Here is a 17,749-nt window from a genome sequence, read left to right as displayed (position 1 = left end):
AAGGCGTGGGACATCACACCTGGCCACTGGTTGACCTCATGGACGTGCGTAGCTTTTGCTTAAAACTGTTCTTACAAGCTACATGCTTGTCTCAGTGATGTATTCAGAGGACCTCCTATGGTGCCCCAGATTTCTGCAGCTGAAAGTTACTTCTCCCTTCCCATGTCCCCCTGTTTTTATCCTCAATAGTATTGTGTTTAGTATGGCCTGTCTACATTGTAAGGCTTCTTAGATCTGGGAACAGTGCTTATCAGTGAGTAGCAAAACAGCACACTTTTAGTAGCACTTTTAGGTGAACAAATAATTATATCCAAGAAGACATGTTCTAAAAAGACAAAAACGAAATGATCAAATTAAAAACTGGCTATTTTGTACGATCAAGTTGGGTCCCAGCTCCATTAAGGATGGAGTGGGCTGTGGAATTCACCTAGTAACAGATCTTCACTAGCTAGATTAGCAAGGGGGGCATTAAATCAATTAAGGTCTTCTAAGCACTTACTTAGTGGCTTCCTGTTGCTACTTTTGTTTCGAAAATGGTTAAAACTAAGCCCTCTATTACAGGCTTCATTTGCCATGGCTGCAGAAATCAAAGTGTGTTGACTTTGCCAGGGCAGCGAAAGTATCCCGGGAATAGGTTGCCCATTCCAATTCTCAATTTCCAGCCTTTATGGTTGCCAAAGAACCAGGATTTTAGAGGAATTTTGTTGTTGTCATCTTAACATACTGGATGTCTGTAGTAGCTGAAGGCTCTGCAGTGTTCAAGGCTGCCTGGCAGCATCGTAGATCAGCCCACACAGTGAAGGCCAAGTGCACGGCCTCTGCCCCTAGGTGCTGACTTCTTGATTCAAACTCCTGTCTTTCAGCTTCAGTAGCTGTGCGGCCTTGGGTAAATTACTGATTTCTCTGCCTCTGTTTCTTCACGTATAAATTGAATTTGGGTGTTAGCAGCTGTTTTATGCAGTTGTTAAGAAAACAGCATCAGGGCAGGCAGTGGTGGCACATGCCTTTACTCCCAGGACTCGCAAGGCAGAGCCGAGTTCTAGGTCAGCCTGGTCTATAGAGCAAGTTCCAGGACAGCCAGGGCAACAAAGAGAAACCCTTTCTCAAAAAAGGAGAGAGAGAGAGAGAGAGAGAGAGAGAGAGAGAAGAACAGCATCAGTTTGTTTCTGTTTAGAGCACTTCTGGAACATTAGCCACTATGATATGTTAGTTGGTATAATAGCCATAGAACATCAGAAGTTTCTTCTTATTGGAAATGGCAATGTTTACTCAAAATGTTCTCCAAGATTTCCTAATAAAGGTAAGTTTGGCAGTAACATTTCAGTGGAGCCCGTAAGGTATGGCCGTGTCTGTATTAGAGCTATGAGGCCCTTGTAGGTCAGAGGAAATGGGAATCACTATTCTCTAGTGGGAAGGTACCTGGGTTTGCTCCAGGCTCGGAAAGTGACTCATCAAGGTGCCAAGTACTTCCTGGTGAGATGTAGACCAAGGAAGAATGGAGACCTGCACAGCCTTCAGATGGCAGGGAGTTTGGAGGGAACCTGGGGGTACTGAGACCCCTTTGGCATACAGGTAGAAAGAGAGGGTTAGAGAAGGATAGAATCAAGGCCCAGAAGCCAGGGGAGGCTGTGAGAGAGGAAGTATCTCTGGTGAGAATTGAGGAGTTAGAGGTCTCAGTGGTGGGTGTTTGATTGAAAATGAGACCCCAGCCCTTGGCCTGGGAATTGCCTTGGTCCGGACTCCAACTCCCAGCCTGCCAAGCGCTGACCCCTCCCCCGGGAGGGTTAGGACCACTCACACAGGTAAAAAAGGAACGTTGTCTACAGGGTTTGCATGGGCTCCTCTCCCTGCCATGCTGTCCTGATCAACCTGGGAGTGTGGCAGTTATTAAACGTGGGCATTTTTGGTTCAGTCTAATCTGGTCTGATTGGAATTATTTTGCGTTGGCAGAGATGCCCATCTTAAGATTTTTCTTAACACAGAGAGAAACAGGGAATTCTGGGGAAGGGCGAGTTAAGGATGGGAGGGGTAGGCTTGCAGTGTTGTATCAATTTACAGTATAGATAGACAGGAAAACCCAAGGAGAACTACCTCCTCCCCCTCCAATCCCAGTTCAGAACCGGAAGTCAGGCAAACAGCGGGTTGTGTGGATGAAATTCGGGAGTCATTTCCAGATGTGTGATAGTGTTGGTCTGTGGGAATATATGTAGTTCTCTGAGACTTGGGTCTCTAGACTCAGAAGGGACTGCGTGTCTTGGGGAGTGAGTTCTTAGGTGCGTGTCCTGAAAGCCTGGGAGTGGAGCTTCCTTTTAGTTGTCTGAGTCACCAGGTGAGTTTCTCAGCTGGCCCTTTAGTCACTCTTGCGTCCCAGTCCCCGTCCCGGTCCCCATTGTGGAGCTGGTGAAGAACTTCCTGTTTCCTTTTTGCTCACTGTGCACTGATGGGCAGTGACTCTTCTTTAACACTGGGAAGAATTTGGTTTAAATTATAAAATTTCAGAGTACATTTAAAATCTTAAATATCTCACAAGACACTCTAAGGACAAAGACCATGCTTTAAATTTCAAAGCTTTCAAGACCAGAATGTTTTATGACCCTGCAACTCGTGTGTGGTTTTCAATGGGGATAAAAATACTCGGTGGGTATGTGGGTGGTTTCTCGTGTTTTGGGTAACGGTGAGAATATGAGATTCTGGGCTCTGGGAAGAGAGCTATAATTACCAACCGGTGCCTTCCTGGGATTGGTTTATGGGTGGATATTGGTTATCTAGAAATCCAGCAAGCCAGAATTCATAGCATCAAGCCTGGCTTTTCCCCTGGAAGTTAAAATTGTGATTGACAGTCGAGGAAGCATAGGCTCGCGTGTTTGCTTGTCTTTTTCCGTCTCTGGGACCATTCACGTGTGCAGTTGGGTAGGACTGAAGGCTGGTATGGTGGCTTCTCCAAGCCTAGTGCCCGGCAGCCACCACACAGCTGCTATGGAAACATTTCTAAATATAATCTAGGACTGACTTTACACGCTCCTCCCCCACGACTCGGCGGATGTGGTAAACACCCTAAAAATACCTATGATCTGAACTTTTGAGGTATCTGAAAAGAAGGGGCAGGCACAAGGACTGGGGTTGAAAGTCCGGCACTGTTGGACGCAGGCTCATTCTCATCCTCTGGGACCGTTGTCCCCCTGGGCCTGTGTGCGAAGCTGTTTGCTGTGCTGTGGTCCGTGTTGTTCCCCTCAAGGCTAAGAGCTTGCTCTCTGGTCTTATGTTTACTGCTGGCAGGTTTCAAGGAAACTATTCATAGAATGACATCTGTTCTCTGTCCCATTGACCAAACCTGCAGCTGCTACCATACAGGCAGGGGGTTGAGTTTTCAGTTTATTTCATAAAAATCAGAATTTTATACCCAGTCTAGTGTTCACAAAACCACTACAGTTTATCAGTCCTGGCCTTAGGGAGTCTATGCCCATGGAGTAGCCATAGAAATTTGAGAATGGAGCCTGCTTGGGTTATATTATTATCACACTCATAATCCCACAATATAAAAGTAGAATAAAAAATCTTTAAAAATTATTGACTAAGTGATTGTGCAAAGCCTTTTTACTAAAAAAGAAAAGAAAAGAAAGAAACTGTGAGGCTGGAAAAAGAACTCATTCTGTAAAGTGCCTGTTGTACAAACATGAGGACCTGAGTTCAGAACCCCAGCCTCCATGTAAAAATCCAGGCGTGATGATGTGTGTCTACAGTGCCAGGTTCGGGGAGAGACCCTGTCTCAAAAAATAATGTGGAGTGTGATCGAGGAAGCCAATCAAGACAGACCTCAGGCCACACATTGGTGGGGGGGTGGGGGATACATAAATACATCAGTAAGTCAAACAGTGAAGCTCATTTCTTCACCCACTTTGAGTATTTTGAACACAGAGCCCGTTGGTGACATAACTGGAACACCTTGTCTTGTCTCCCAGAAGGCTTTTCATGTTCACCTCCAGACTTGAGCCTAAGGTCCTGTAATTGACTGATCACCGGCAAGTTCTGTTTCTGCTGAAAGAAAACCTTCATGGTTGGTCTCTAATGCCCATGAGATGTGCTCACAGTTGTGGAAATGGTCAACACTGTCATCCAGGACAGATGAGTCTCTAACTCTTATGCCTCCCCCAGCCCCCGCCAGTCCACCCTGAGGAGGTTGAGTGTGCGCAGAGCCCGCGTGAAGAAGCGCCACTATGTCTGGACAGTACATGGAGGAGATGGAACGGTTTTGTGTGTTGAGAGTTTAAGGACTTTGTGTTATGGTGGTTACAAAAGCGTCCTTTGATTGTAACCCTCTATCTATATCTTCTGCTGTGAGCATCTCAGAGCCCCCTTGTGCGTCTGGAAGAATGTTTGCACGGGTAGAAGATAAACGGGATGTTTCTCTTGAATGATGGAAGCTGTTAAATGTTTGTGTTGTCAACCATTGCATGTGTGAACTAGCCACTTGTAGGAGCTCCTGTTTCCTGGACCCGTCCACTTAATGCAAGGAATGCAGGCCCTGGGGAGGCTGCAAGAGCGGGAGGTCCTGGAGTTGGTAGTGAAGAAGCCAGGGAAGGCATGGACACCAGGACATGTCTCTGTGTCACGAGGATCGCGGCAGTCACGTCTGGTGATGCAGATCAGGTCTCTCAAACGTGTCTCCTCTTCACTTCCAGAATGAAGAGCTACGCAACTTATCACTTTCAGGTCACGTCGGGTTTGACAGTCTTCCTGACCAGCTGGTCAACAAATCCACCTCTCAAGGATTCTGTTTCAACATCCTGTGTGTGGGTAAGTGAAGGTGTCCCCTCATGAAGGGGGCGTGTTTCTGGGGCGGGCGGATGATAGTTTATCCCGCTTCCCCCTTTCCTCCAGCTATATTTGGTAAGTGTTTTGCAGTTTTGTGGTGGTACTCAAATTGTCTTTATTTCTGTCATGTGGTCATGCAGCTGGTCAGTCTTATTTTGTTATAAAAAACATTGTCATTTTTTGTGGAGAGCAGGCTCTGGACCCTCACTAGACCATAGGAAGTTGAGGGAGCTCTGGTATGTACTGGAAAAGCCTCTAACCCAGTGACTCAATCTGTGGGTCACGGCCTCTTGGGGGGGGTCACATATCATATTTACATTACAATTCATAACAATAGCAAAATTATGAAGTAGCAACAAACATAATTTTATGGTTGTGGGTCAGCACAACCTGAGGAGCTGTGTTAAAGGATCGCAGCCTTAGAAAGGGTGAGAACCGCTACTCTAAGCAGTGGATTCCTAGGGTCCCTGACTACGGTGAGCGCCTTCTAAAGACACGTGGAGTCAGGGAGAGTTCAGATGACTCTGATACTTGAGCAAGCTTTAGCTCTCAGGACAAAAACAAACAACAAAATAATCTAGACTTCTACAGCTGCCCTTGCATTGGGATTTAGATTTGACCTTCGTTTTATTCCTTGTAGACAATGGGAAAAATCCAAAGAGATCTGACTCTCACACCTCAGTGTGTCTTATTCAGCCCCACCTCCAGCCTTACCCCAGTGTCCTGCCTTAACCCAGGTCACCCCTGGTGTGGGAGGGTGTGGTGGCGGCGGCGGTGGTGTCTTTTCTCTCTCTAGCTACTTCCTTTTTAAACTAAGATGAGAAAGGTAGAAAAGGGTGACAAACACGAAAATCAAGATATAAATCTGTAAACTTGATTAAAAACTGTTCCTGAAACGCTCTTATGAAGAGCCCTGAGCCCATTTGCCGCAGAATTTTGCTGCTATGGTCTCCTTTGCATAATCCTCAAGACATCACTCTGAGACAGGAGCATTCCTCTGTGTGGCCGCGTGAACCATTCCCCCCTCTAAACCTAACAGAATGGGTTAGACTGATTTCCTGGCTAAGTGAGGTGAAATCAGAAAGGTTTGCCTTCAGTGTGAGAAGCACGCTGGCTCACCCAGATGAGGGACACTAGGGGAGTGGACGCTTTTCTTCGGGAGCCTGTTGCATGTAGCCGGAAGTCAGCAATGCAGAATGTGACACCTGGCCAGCACTCTGGGCCAGCTTGTTCTCTGGCACCGTGTTTTAAACCGTGGATAAGAGAATGGCAGGAAAGATGTGGTCAAAGCGGCCAACTCCTGTGTCTTTTGGTACGTGCTCTTTGCAGAGGAGGGCAGTTCTTCATTAGTGTAGCAATTTGCTGGTTTTGTATTGAAAAGTGTGGTAGATTATAATTCTGAACCAATTGCTATTCTGACTTCCTGACCAAGCCTTCTCAAAGCCCTTTCCAAAATGGTTCCGTGAATTGATCTGAGAATGGTGCCATGGCTCCTGCACTAGAATGAGAGCTGTCTTGTGGGATCTGACTTGCTATAGGGCAGGATCTAGCGGGGTATATATACAGTGGCTTAGTGACCGACCTCTCCTGGTGGAACACAGTTTTGATGCAGATTGGATTTCCGTATGTTAATGCTGTCCTGTGAGGTTAGAAAGAACACTGGCCATGTCACCTCTCCTGAGTAAGTAGTAATACCCTATTTCATACATGGGCACTTTGCTTCAGTTCAGAACGTCTGGATAAGCTTGGTGCATGATGCAGGCTTTCATGATTCCAGTTTATCTCTGAGATGGAGGTGGAGGCAAGGAGCTCATGGGCCAGCTAGTCTGGCATGCATAGCCAGAAAACAACAGAGACCCTGGTCCAAATAAAGTGGAAAGACCAAGGCTTTCCACTGACACACACAGAGAGAGAGAGAAAGAGAGAGAAAGAGAGAGAGAAGAGAGAGAGAGAGAGAGAGAACGAGAACACAGCTGCCTCCTGGGATGGCAATATGTGGTCAGAACACTGTCTACTTCTTGATCTTGCTTTCTTCTAGTAGCTTCTTTGTGTTTTTGCTTGCTTTTCCTTCCAGCTGTCTGGCTTCCAGCAGTTACCAGCTTAACAATGGCGGGAAGGAACAAACCATTCCCTGACACAGATCACTGGATATCACAGATTTTTCTGAGTGTGGTGTCACATGCCCAGCCTGGCTGGGAGTGGAGGTCCGTTTACTCCAAACCACAAGTGGTTCCCTAAGGAAAGAAAGGCTTTACCAGAAGGGAAAGGGGTGTGGGGCCCCACACCCTGGACAGATAAGGACTGCTCACAGGTGACAGGTGTTTTGATTTACACAAAGGATCATGCTGTTTCCATGCTTTAATTTTTTTTTCTCACACCATAATAAATCTGGATATACTTCCAAGATGGAGTGTGATCCTTCAAGTTTTCCAGATTTCTTTTCACTACGATTTGGCTGTGGCTTGAGTTCATGTGCTGGGGACCTAGGCTGGACCTTTAAGAATGGGCCGTCTGTGACAGACACTTAGGTTCTGCCTTCAGAAGGGAGGAGAGTGGTTCTCCTGGGTCTCTGTGCCTGACCTCCTGAGAGGGCATGACAGGATTTTTTTTCTGGCCATTCCTCAGCCTCTGGCTTTCTGTCTGGCCATGAGCTCTCTAATATGTATTCCATGTTGTCATGACATTTGCCATTATTAGATCCTCATTAGCACCAAACTGAGGCTGGCACCATGCCTTCAGACCTCCACAAATGTGAGCTAAACACACTTTCTATAAAATTATTCTGTCTCAGGCCTTTAGTTATAGTAACAGAAATCGACTGATGCAGGACTGATGTGGAGACAGACACTGGGTGGCACCTCATACCGATAGGCCACAACGACGTTGCGTTACACAGATTAATAGAATTGGGTTAATTTAAGATATAAGAGCTAGCCAACAAGAAGCATGAGCTAATAGGCCAAGCAGTGTTATAATACAGTTTCTGTGTGATTATTTTGGGTCTGTGTGGCTGAGAAGGGAACAAGCAGCCTCCCACTACAGAGTCCTGTCCCTAGTAGATTGTCTGTTAATCAATCAGGTGGCACTTTGAATGTAATGCCCCCTCCCCCAGCCTCATAGGGAGTGTTATTTGAAGGTGGGGCCTTGTTGGAGGAAGTGTGTCACTGTGGGGGTGGGTTTTGAGGTCTTCTATGCTCAAGCTATGCCTAGTCCAGTTCACTTCCTGTTGCCTTTGGATCAAGATGTAGAACTCTCAACTCCTTCTCCAGCACCATGCCTGCCTGCGTGACACCATGTCCCACCATGATAATGGACTGAACCTCTGAGCTGTAAACCAGCCCCACTTAAATGTTTTCTTTTATAAGAGTTTCTGTGGTCATGGTGTCTCTTCACAGCATTGAAACCCTAACTAAGACAATCAGCATACAAGCAAAACACTTAGACACATCAAATAAAAGTAAATCTTTTTTAGAAAGGAGGGGGGAAAAAAGACATGGTTTTGCTTTAGGAGAGCTTCAAGGTACAGCCAGTGCATTGAAAATCTCCCCTGTGCCAGGCATGGTGGTGTGGGCCTCTAAGCCTTACACTTGGGAGGCAGAGGCATGAGATTGCAAGTCTGAGGCTTACCTGTGCTATATAGTGAGTTCAAAACCAGCCTAGGCTACATACAAAGCAAGACCTTGTCAAAACAAGAGATAACACATGCCTTGGGTCCCAGCGCTCTGGGAGGCAAAGGTCTGCAGATCTACAGAGTTCAAGGCCAGCCAGGGCTACGCCATGAGACCCTGTCTCAAAAACATGAGACAAACAAAAGACGTTGTGAACAGTTAGCTACGAGATGGAACACTTGTGGAGCCTGAGCAGGACCCCAGAACTGCAAAGGACACACCCCTCTTGGTTCTATGACCCTTCCTGCTGCCGCGTCCCACGACTGCTCTTGGTGAACCAACCTTGGTTAGTGTTGCTGCATCTATTTAAAGCCCTTAAAAGCACAGAGAGGGCTGGAGAGATGGCTCAGTGGTTAAGAGCATTGCCTGCTCTTCCAAAGGTCCTGAGTTCAATTCCCAGCAACCACATGGTGGCTCACAACCATCTGTAATGAGGTCTGGTGCCCTCTTCTGGCCTGCAGACATACACACAGACAGAATATTGTATGCATAATAAATAAATAAATAAATAAAAAGCACAGAGAGAGCACAGACCTGGGAAGCCAAACACTTGGACATTTAGAGGAAAGTGGTTTTTGCAACCGGTTGATTAACTTTTTGCTGTAAGTAGGGTCCAGAATGCTAACTGTTCACAATTTCCACCTTAATGTAGACGATCACTCAACAGCCTTATCTTTTTAGAAAGATGATGGGTGGCATCCCCAAGTGGCACGAGCATCCTCAGCTAGTGAAAGGAGAGATTAATTGCAGTCTCGGGTAGAATCCTTGCCTTGTAAGTGGAAGTTTTATTGCTGCCCTCAGGGAAACGTGAGAGAGAAATAAGTCACTCTATGACAACCTTTGACATGCTGGAAACTTCTGGGGTGGGGGCCCTGCTTGCCTCTTTGCTGGTGTCCTGCAGGGACAGTTTTCAGGGACCCAAATAGTCCCTGCGTGACATGTGCGCACGGTGGTGTGGGCACTGCCACCAGCAGGCTGCCCAGCACAGTCTGAGTCTCTTACGGGGAGACTGCTCCTTCTTATCTGTGTCTATCACACAGTAATTTTGTTTTGCTCATGGCTAATTTGTGAGGAAGGGAATCATGGGCTTGGGAAGGGCCACTCATGAAGAAGCAGACTGGCTTATTTTTTTTTATACTGGGGTGTGTGTGTGAATGAGAAAATGCATTTTCAGCAAAGTAAGGAAGACCAAACTCAGTCTCAAATACTATCCAGCCAGACGCAGAGCCATCTGGAGCGACATCCAGGTAATAACCGAGGTGCAAGCTGTCAACAGTTTGTTGTTGTGCACCCTGCCATCCCCACATCTATCCTCATTAGGATGCTGAGTCCTCAAACACCAGCTTTTTTTTTTTTATTTTTTATTTTTATTTTTTATTTTTTTATTTTTTTGGGTGTGGCGCACGCCTTTAATCGCAGCACTTGGGAGGCAGAGTCAGGCAGACTTCTGTGAGTTCAAGGCCAGCCTGGTCTACAGAATGAGTTTCAGGACAGGCCCCAAAGTTACAGAGAAAACCTGTCTTAAAAACAACCCCCCCCCCAAAAAGGTAACAGGCTAGTTCCTTGGTGGAGAAAATATGAAAAATTGCATATTGTTGAGTCTGTGTAAAGTTATTGTTGATAATGCTTGCAGAGGTTTGCAGTGAAGAAGAACAAACGATACAGAAAGAAACACAAATATAGTTTGAACATTAAGAAGCTTAGTGTTGCAACTGAGGTAGATGCTGGGGGGGGGGTGGGTGCTGTCATTGTTGAAGGAGATTAGCACTCTGTAAGAGAGGCTTGCTCTCTGCTAGATAGACAAAGGGAATGGTGCCCTTAGGACCAAACCCTATCCAACTAAACTTTTTTTTTTTTTTTAATATTTATTTATTTATTATGTATACAATATTCTGTCTGTGTGTATGGATGAAGGCCAGAAGAGGGTGCCAGACCTCTTTACAGATGGTTGTGAGCCACCATGTGGTTGCTGGGAATTGAACTCAGGACCTTTGGAAGAGCAGGCAATGCTCTTAACCACTGAGCCATCTCTCCAGCCCCCTAAACTTTTTTTTTTTAAATTTATTTATTTATTAAAGATTTCTGTCTCTTCCCCGCCACCGCCTCCCATTTCCCTCCCCCTCCCCCAATTAAGTCCCCCCCCCCAGCCCGAAAAGCAATCAGGGTTCCCTGTCCTGTGGGAAGTCCAAGGAACCCCCACCTCCATCCAGGTCTAGTAAGTTGAGCATCCAAACTGCCTATGCTCCCACAAAGCCAGTGCGTGCAGTAGGATCAGAAACCCATTGCCATTGTTCTTGAGTTCTCAGTAGTCCTCATTGTCCGTTATGTTCAGAGAGTCCGGTTTTATCCCAGGCTTTTCCAGACCCAGGCCAGCTGGTCTTGGTGAGTTCCCAGTAGAACATCCCCATTGTCTCAGTGTGTGGGTGCACCCCTCGCAGTCCTGAGTTCCTTGCTTGAAACACCAGCTTTATAACTCCGCATCTAGTATTGCCCTTCTGTATCAACCTGTTCTCGTCTCCATGAGTTCGTAGCCTTCCCTCCCTCATCATCTCTGCCTGTTTACGTCTCTTGCCATGACAGTGTGCTGACTGTCTCTTCTTGAGAAGCGCTCTACTTGGATGACTCTCCTATGCAGCGCTGTAGCCTCCAGGCTTCTGTGGTTGTCTTTGGGTCAGAGGCCAGGACGTCGTCCTGTTTTCTGTGGCAACTCACGAGGTTGCAGGGGAGAAGGTGTGGTCTTGCTCAGGAGCACAGTGTGGCTGTCGCAGGCGCTTCGAATGATAGTCCCCTAGCTCGTCCTTAGCAACGTCCAGTTGGTATTTGGTTACATTCTAGACCAGATTCTAAGATATGAGAGAACACCGTATCAGCCTAGTTCATTGTTATATTCCTAGAACTTGGCACAGGGCTAAGTACATAGTAGGCACTGGAAAAATACTGGCTGGCTGAGGGCTGATGAGGGAGGAAATTCTATCCGTCGGGGACACACTGGGAAGGTTACAGGGTAAGGAAAGTGCACTCGAGCAACTTTTTATTGAAGAAACGAATCAATGCTAAGTGGCAAGCCACATCAGGCTGCGCGTCAGAAAAGGCCCAAACCAGAAAGCTCCATCCCACTTTATCTTACATTGTGTCGAGAAGCAAAGATTACGACAATGTAAAGCTCTCATTGCTCAGTTTTGTCCATATTGTGAGAGAGTTGCCGTAAGGCTATGGATTCTAGAATTTCTCCTTTCCCTGTGGGCTTTCACCATCTGAAAAATGACTCCGGCTTTCCTTCAGGAGACGGGACTGCAGGAAGGGTTGCCAGGTCGGGGTTGGGGATTGCTGGGGGGCTGATAGACGTTGAGTCTAAGAGGACATTCTGCTGGCTGCATTGAAAAGGTGCATTTTATGACGAGTGCGTCTTGATTGTTCCCTCCTCCTCTTGCTAATCATGACAGCACCCTTGGCCTCAGCAGTGCATGGGCAGCGACAGGCTCAGTTCCCTGTCCCATAGCTCCGGGACGGAATAGATGAACCGAAGTTATGAGAGATTTTGCTTGGTCCTAAGCTGGAGGTTTACAATCCTCAGTTCATCCCGGCTTCACATTTGGCTCTCTCTGCCTGGTGCAGTTGTTTTGGTGACCTTCCCTCTGCTTTGTGCCTATGAGGAGCCCGGCACACAGCCTTGGCTTGAAATAGCTCTGTAAATCAATAGAGCCGTTGCTTTAAGTCATGCTTAAAATATCATCACAATTGTGGCCATGAAATCCGTAAACTAGTATTTGTTATCTTGGTTTCAGCTCAGTAGAGAGGAGGGGAAAGGGTGGGGAGAGCAGAGAAATCAGCAAAGATGCCGAGCCATAGCTATAACAGATAATCGGAATAACTGTGAACACTAGGACCATAGACACTAGGTTTGAACTCTGGCTCTGCCACTTTACACTGTGACTTTAAGAAAGATATTCGGAACCTTAGTGCCTTGTCTGCCAGTGCAGGAAACTCCAGTGCCTAGGTGATGGGGGAACGGGGAGAATAAATGAGGGACTGTGTGGGACCTCCTATCTTGGGCCTGGCACAAAGTAGCAACTTAGCAACTTTGGTGATTATTGTTATCAAAGAGTTGTTTTGAAACATACACTTTTTAAACATTAAATCCACTAATGTATCTTTCCTTGATAATCTTTTCAGGCCGTCAGGAGAAAAAGAGATAGTTTTTATCCTTGTGGTATACAAAGTGGCCATAGGCAGACTCACAGGTACTGATTATCTAGGGGTTAGAAATATCCTTTTTTCCAACCCAGGGCCTCCTGTGTGCCAGGCGGGTCTGCCACTAGACTGTATCCCTAGCCATTTCTGTTTACTTTTTATTCTGAGGCAGTCTCACTTAGCTGTTCAACGTGTAACTCTGCTATCACAGCCTCCTGTGTTGCTGGGATAGGAAGTCTGCACCATCAGGCCTGGCTACTAGAAAATATCCTGATCTGTGACTTCAAGCCCTCTTCTGCTGAATAGTTGATAGATTTAGAGGCTTTCCTAAAGAAGTGTTCAATCCATAGACCATCCATAGAAAGAACTATGGGAGTCACAGTGGAATTTCCAGGAATATTGCCCTCCCCTCCTAACCCAGTTTTGGTTTTCTTTTTGTGGTTATATAGGTGAGACGGGTATTGGCAAATCCACGTTGATGGACACTTTATTCAACACCAAGTTTGAAAGTGACCCCGCTACTCACAACGAGCCAGGTGTCCGGTTAAAAGCCAGAAGTTACGAACTTCAGGAAAGCAATGTACGGCTGAAGCTAACCATTGTCGACACGGTGGGATTTGGAGATCAGATTAATAAAGATGACAGGTATGTCTGAAGATTTTTGTAGCTGTAGACATGGGTCAGGAGAGAGGCAGTTCAAGGAAGCTCCATCTCAAGGAAGGTCCATCCCAGATACATTCAGAGGCCTAGAAGAAGACTCTGGTTGCAGAATTACCAAATAGTGTCTGAATAACAACTGGGGGTCAGGGAGTTGAGCCTAATGCGGAATTTGGATCAATGGAATGAATTAAAATTTCCTCTGTGCAGAGAGGATTAACTAGGTAATTTATACTACAAATTCCTGTGTATGTGTGGGAAAACAACTCTTACTAAAGAAGTGAAATGTTTTAAAAGCATTTGGCATGGTGGTTTGTGCACAGGTAGAGGTCGCTCAATACCGGGGGATTCTGTGTGGTCCTAAAATCAGGCCCTGACTCATCACATAGACTTGAAGCTATACTGTAAAATACTGCAGCGAGTTTTTATTCTGTGAAACCCCAGCCCCTTTGTAAAGCCACATAAGTGTGGGTCTTCCCCGCGAGTGGCTGTTTGCCTCTTTGAGGGAAGCTGTTAATTCTTAGAACTTGCCAGAGAGCCATGATGCGTATGTTAACTGTCCTCAGGGCCACATCCTCTCCCCTCTTGGTCAGTGACCCTGGTCTTCCATCTTCACTTCAGATGTTTAACTGTTTAAAATGTTCCACTTGTTCTCAAACTGAGCTGAGTCTTTAGTTTCCCTGTGAAGTGGGTTTCCTTGCAGGTTGGCCAAACCAATTAGAGAAAACCTCATTTCTACCACCATGCTTATGGCAGCCTTATAATTTATAGGAAACCACGAGACCAAGGCCAGACCATGTAGATTTCATGGTCCTTCTCGGGGGGTGGACAACTAACATGGGAATTCTGCCTTCCCCAGGATGCCTCCCCTGCCTGCCTTCTCAGTGTGGAGGCCTCTAGACCTTCAGGAATTATGCTCGTACAAAAAGCGATTTAAGAAGGCTGAAACCATCTCGGGCCCAAAGATGATTCTAGACACATTTTTGGATAGTGACTGCATTATGGGGTTATCTCACACCCTTTTCATGTTCAGCAGTTGTGGGATGTTATGCTTACAAAATGTGTCTGTGACAGAGTTTTAAAAAATCCTTCCCTCAGAATGGCGTGTGTATTTCTGTGGATGTATTCTGTAAAGTGGAATTTGAAATCTTTTGTGTAGGAATGAGTGTCATCTATATACATTGTAACAGTACCCAGTAGAAGTAAGGACCGCAGTTCCTGACAGAAATGTGTCATTCATTCTTTAGCTGAGCAATGCGGTCTGTTTTATTGTTTTATCTGCAGAGTACTTTAAACACTCATAGTAGACACTGTCCTGTGGTAACATGGGCAACTGTTACTTTAGTGAAAAGGACTTGGTTTGCATATGATCAAAGTAGGGCCATCTGTACTGCCCTGGGGAAGGGCCCGCCAGGCTCTGTCTGACCTCCCTCTGACTTTCAGCGCCTAGCCGTGGTGGTGGGGAGGTTGTGTCTGAAGGCCATTTTAATGTGAAGTGCAACACATGAGGAGAAAATCCTGGGGACCAGGAGAAGGGCACACTTGCATTATGGGAGCTGGAGACAGAGCAGAGCCAGGTGCATTGTGGGAGCTGGAGACAGTTCCCTGTGCTGTACAGGACTATGCTCAGTGGAAAGCCTGTCTCTTGTCTCTTTGTGGGATAGATTTCTTCTGGGAGTTGGGGAATTTCGTGTTTATGTGTTCCCTGGCTGGATTCTTGTCAGGCTTCCCACAGGACTGAGCAGCGGCCTCTGTCTAACATCTGCAGAAGGACCACATTGCCTCAACACCGCCTCTGGTTTTCCTTTTGCCTCACCCTAACTGAGACTTCCCCTTAGACTGGTTTTCAGTGGCCAGCAACAAGCTGCCGAATAGCTAAGCTAGCACATGCAGATCCTCATCTCTGCATCTGGAGTCCTCTTTAAGAAATGAGCTGACTCATATGGGTCAAATAATAGTTTCCAAGGAGACTCCGAAGACAGGAAGTGTGATTTTTAACCTAACCTAGATACCAATTATTTTTTCCTATTTAATTTCTTGACAACTCTCGCATAACCTTTTTGAATGACTTTTGAAGCTCTAGACCCATGCCTCAAAAGGCATTGTTGACAATTGACTATAAACCTAAATGGCTTATCTAAAAGCAGTTGCTGGACAGTCTCTTTCCATCAGAATATTGGAAGTGGGATATGCATTTTTGCATCAGTGTGTAACTGTATAGGAAGGGATGCACTTTCTCAAAGTCAGGCTTATCTTTTTCTCTATTAGGCAAGCTTTTCTGCCATAGATTCAGGGCCTCAGGAATGTCCCAGTGTGTTTATAGACTTGGGACATGTCGGCATTCTTGGAACATTATCTGCCCCTGCCCTGGCTAGCTAGAAGGAGGCAGGAAGAGGGGTCTGGGAGGATTTCCTGTTATGTTTAAGTCTTGTTTAAGGACTTCCTTGCTCTGGCTGTCTGTACTCATGCATGAGGGGCATGAGGGGAGGGAGATCTGGAGAGGCAAGAGCCAGCGCAGTCCTGCTCCCTAACTAGAACCAGATTAGTTTGCCCCACCTTTGGGAGGTACCATGAACTGTAAGGTACCTGCCTGGAAAGTGGACAGTCCAGCCCACTGAGAGAATCCCTGTCTCCACCATAGTTAGGAAACAGCAGTGAAGGGTAGTGTTTGCCCTTCCAATTCAGGTTTCTAGTCAGCTTCCTGGCAGAGGCGCCCAGAGGTAAGGAAAACAGTCTTTGGTTAACAGATAGCGAGAAAAGAGAGAAAACATGGTCACACAGTAATCATGGGAAATGGGGTCACGTTTCCACTGGCCATGTTGCAAGAATGATCATAGAAAAAATCCGCAGAGAACGGCTTTTCCCTGCGATTTGAGGGCGAACACATCTCATTTCACTGTGTCCTCATGGCTAGCGTATGCGCAGAATGCATAGTGGAAGGGATGGTCCCTGAGAAGGAGATTATGTTCAGTATAGCAACCCCTTTGTTCTCGCTCCTACCTCCTGCTCACGTGATAGGGCCGCAATCCAGACGGCAGCACAAAACTAGACAGGTGTCCTTTCTATAGTGATGGGGACAAAAGGCACTTAGGTTCCGCTCTATCTTTCTGGGAGTACAGAGAAGAGTGGAAGGGGTTGAGACACAGTGGGCTGCTTGTTTCAAGGAGACTGGGGAGAGAGCAACCACAGGCTGGCCTGTTTCCCCAGAGGAAACTCTTCATTGTCTCATTCCCATAACGAAACTTTAGCCTAAGGACGTTGTTCTCCGAGAGCCCAGTGGCTTTTGTTTGTTTAGAATGATATCATTTCCTCTCTCCGTTTCTTCTTTTTGGTCCTTTTTCTCCCTCCTCCTTGCTTTAAAAAGCCTCCTGGCACTTAGCTAGTGATGTTGGTGAGGACAGTTCTATTTCACAGAATAGGCATTCGCTCCCTTGTGCTAGCTGGAGATTTCACCCTTGGCTGGGAAGGAAAGGGGCTGCATGTTGAACTCCAGGTTTGGCACCCACAGGCTGACCATAGCGAGTAGGGAGGAAGGGCTCCTATGGGGTGTAGAAGAGAAGACCCATCGGAAAGATTCGTAAGCAGTCGGATGCAGGGATCTAAAACTCATCGGAAAGACTGGACTGGAGGTAGAGGGCTGTGGCTTGTCATCGAAGGGATGGTCAGAATAAATGTGGTTTTCCAGGGTAACCACAGAGGAAGAGAGGGTGAAGGGCTGGCAGGAGTTTGGTAGAAGCAGCAAAGGAGGCCTAAGGGACAAAGAGAGCAAAGGATCCCAGCTCTCCAAGCAGTCTCCAGCACGCTCTCACCCCACTCCACCCCAGCGTGGAGGCGGCTTAAGACCAGAGGCAATTAGTAGAAATTAGTAGAAAGCAGAACCAAGCTTGGGACTGCTCCTGAGACAAGGCAGGGACGGCCCAGACTCAGAAACAAGGAAGCAAGAACACATTGGTAGTATCTTCTTCTTGGTGGGATAAGGGGCTGCTGACAAGAACAGCCTGCCCCAGTTAGGAAACTCTGCAGCTCAGCCCCCCAGACATGATGGGTGACCTCCTGGGCTGTCCACTTCCCCATAGGGTGGGGCTCAGTACTAGGGAAGTAGGTACTGAAAAGGGTGTGGAGTTCTTGGGGCGCTTTCTCTTCCCCCCTCCTTTAAAAAAAACCCCAACCACTTTCCTTGGATTTACTGCATTCTGGGTTTATTTGTATTACCTTTTTAAAGACAGGGTTTCTTGTAGCCCAGGCTTGCCTGGAGCTTGCGCAGCTGAGGCTGGCCTTGAACTCTCGGTCTTCCTTCATCTGCCTCCTGGTACCAGGATTGGAAGTGTGTACCAGGATCTACTCAAGCTGTTATTTTGGTGCTTGGCTTGTTTATGGGAAAGTGAAACACAGAAAGGTTTAGGGACCGGTCCAAGGCCATG

General features: G+C 46.7%; 1 protein-coding gene across 9 annotated transcripts in view; it reads left to right on the top strand.

Moving 5' to 3' along the window:
* Septin11 (septin 11) overlaps window positions 1-17,749 on the top strand; it is an 84,326-nt gene that overhangs the window by 41,798 nt on the left and 24,779 nt on the right. For all 9 annotated transcript variants that reach the window (XM_041671217.1, XM_041671212.1, XM_041671220.1 and 6 more), the window contains exons 2-3: window positions 4,680-4,794; window positions 13,121-13,316. In XM_041671217.1, coding sequence (XP_041527151.1) covers window positions 4,680-4,794; window positions 13,121-13,316 — 311 coding nt within the window. The remainder of the gene's footprint in view (window positions 1-4,679; window positions 4,795-13,120; window positions 13,317-17,749) is intronic.

This window comes from Microtus oregoni, unplaced genomic scaffold, assembly GCF_018167655.1.
Source record: "Microtus oregoni isolate MIOR12 unplaced genomic scaffold, Mior012 000021F_ref0000039, whole genome shotgun sequence".
In the NCBI taxonomy this organism is placed as follows: domain Eukaryota; kingdom Metazoa; phylum Chordata; class Mammalia; order Rodentia; family Cricetidae; genus Microtus; species Microtus oregoni.
This window is presented reverse-complemented; position numbering and strand designations above follow the sequence as displayed.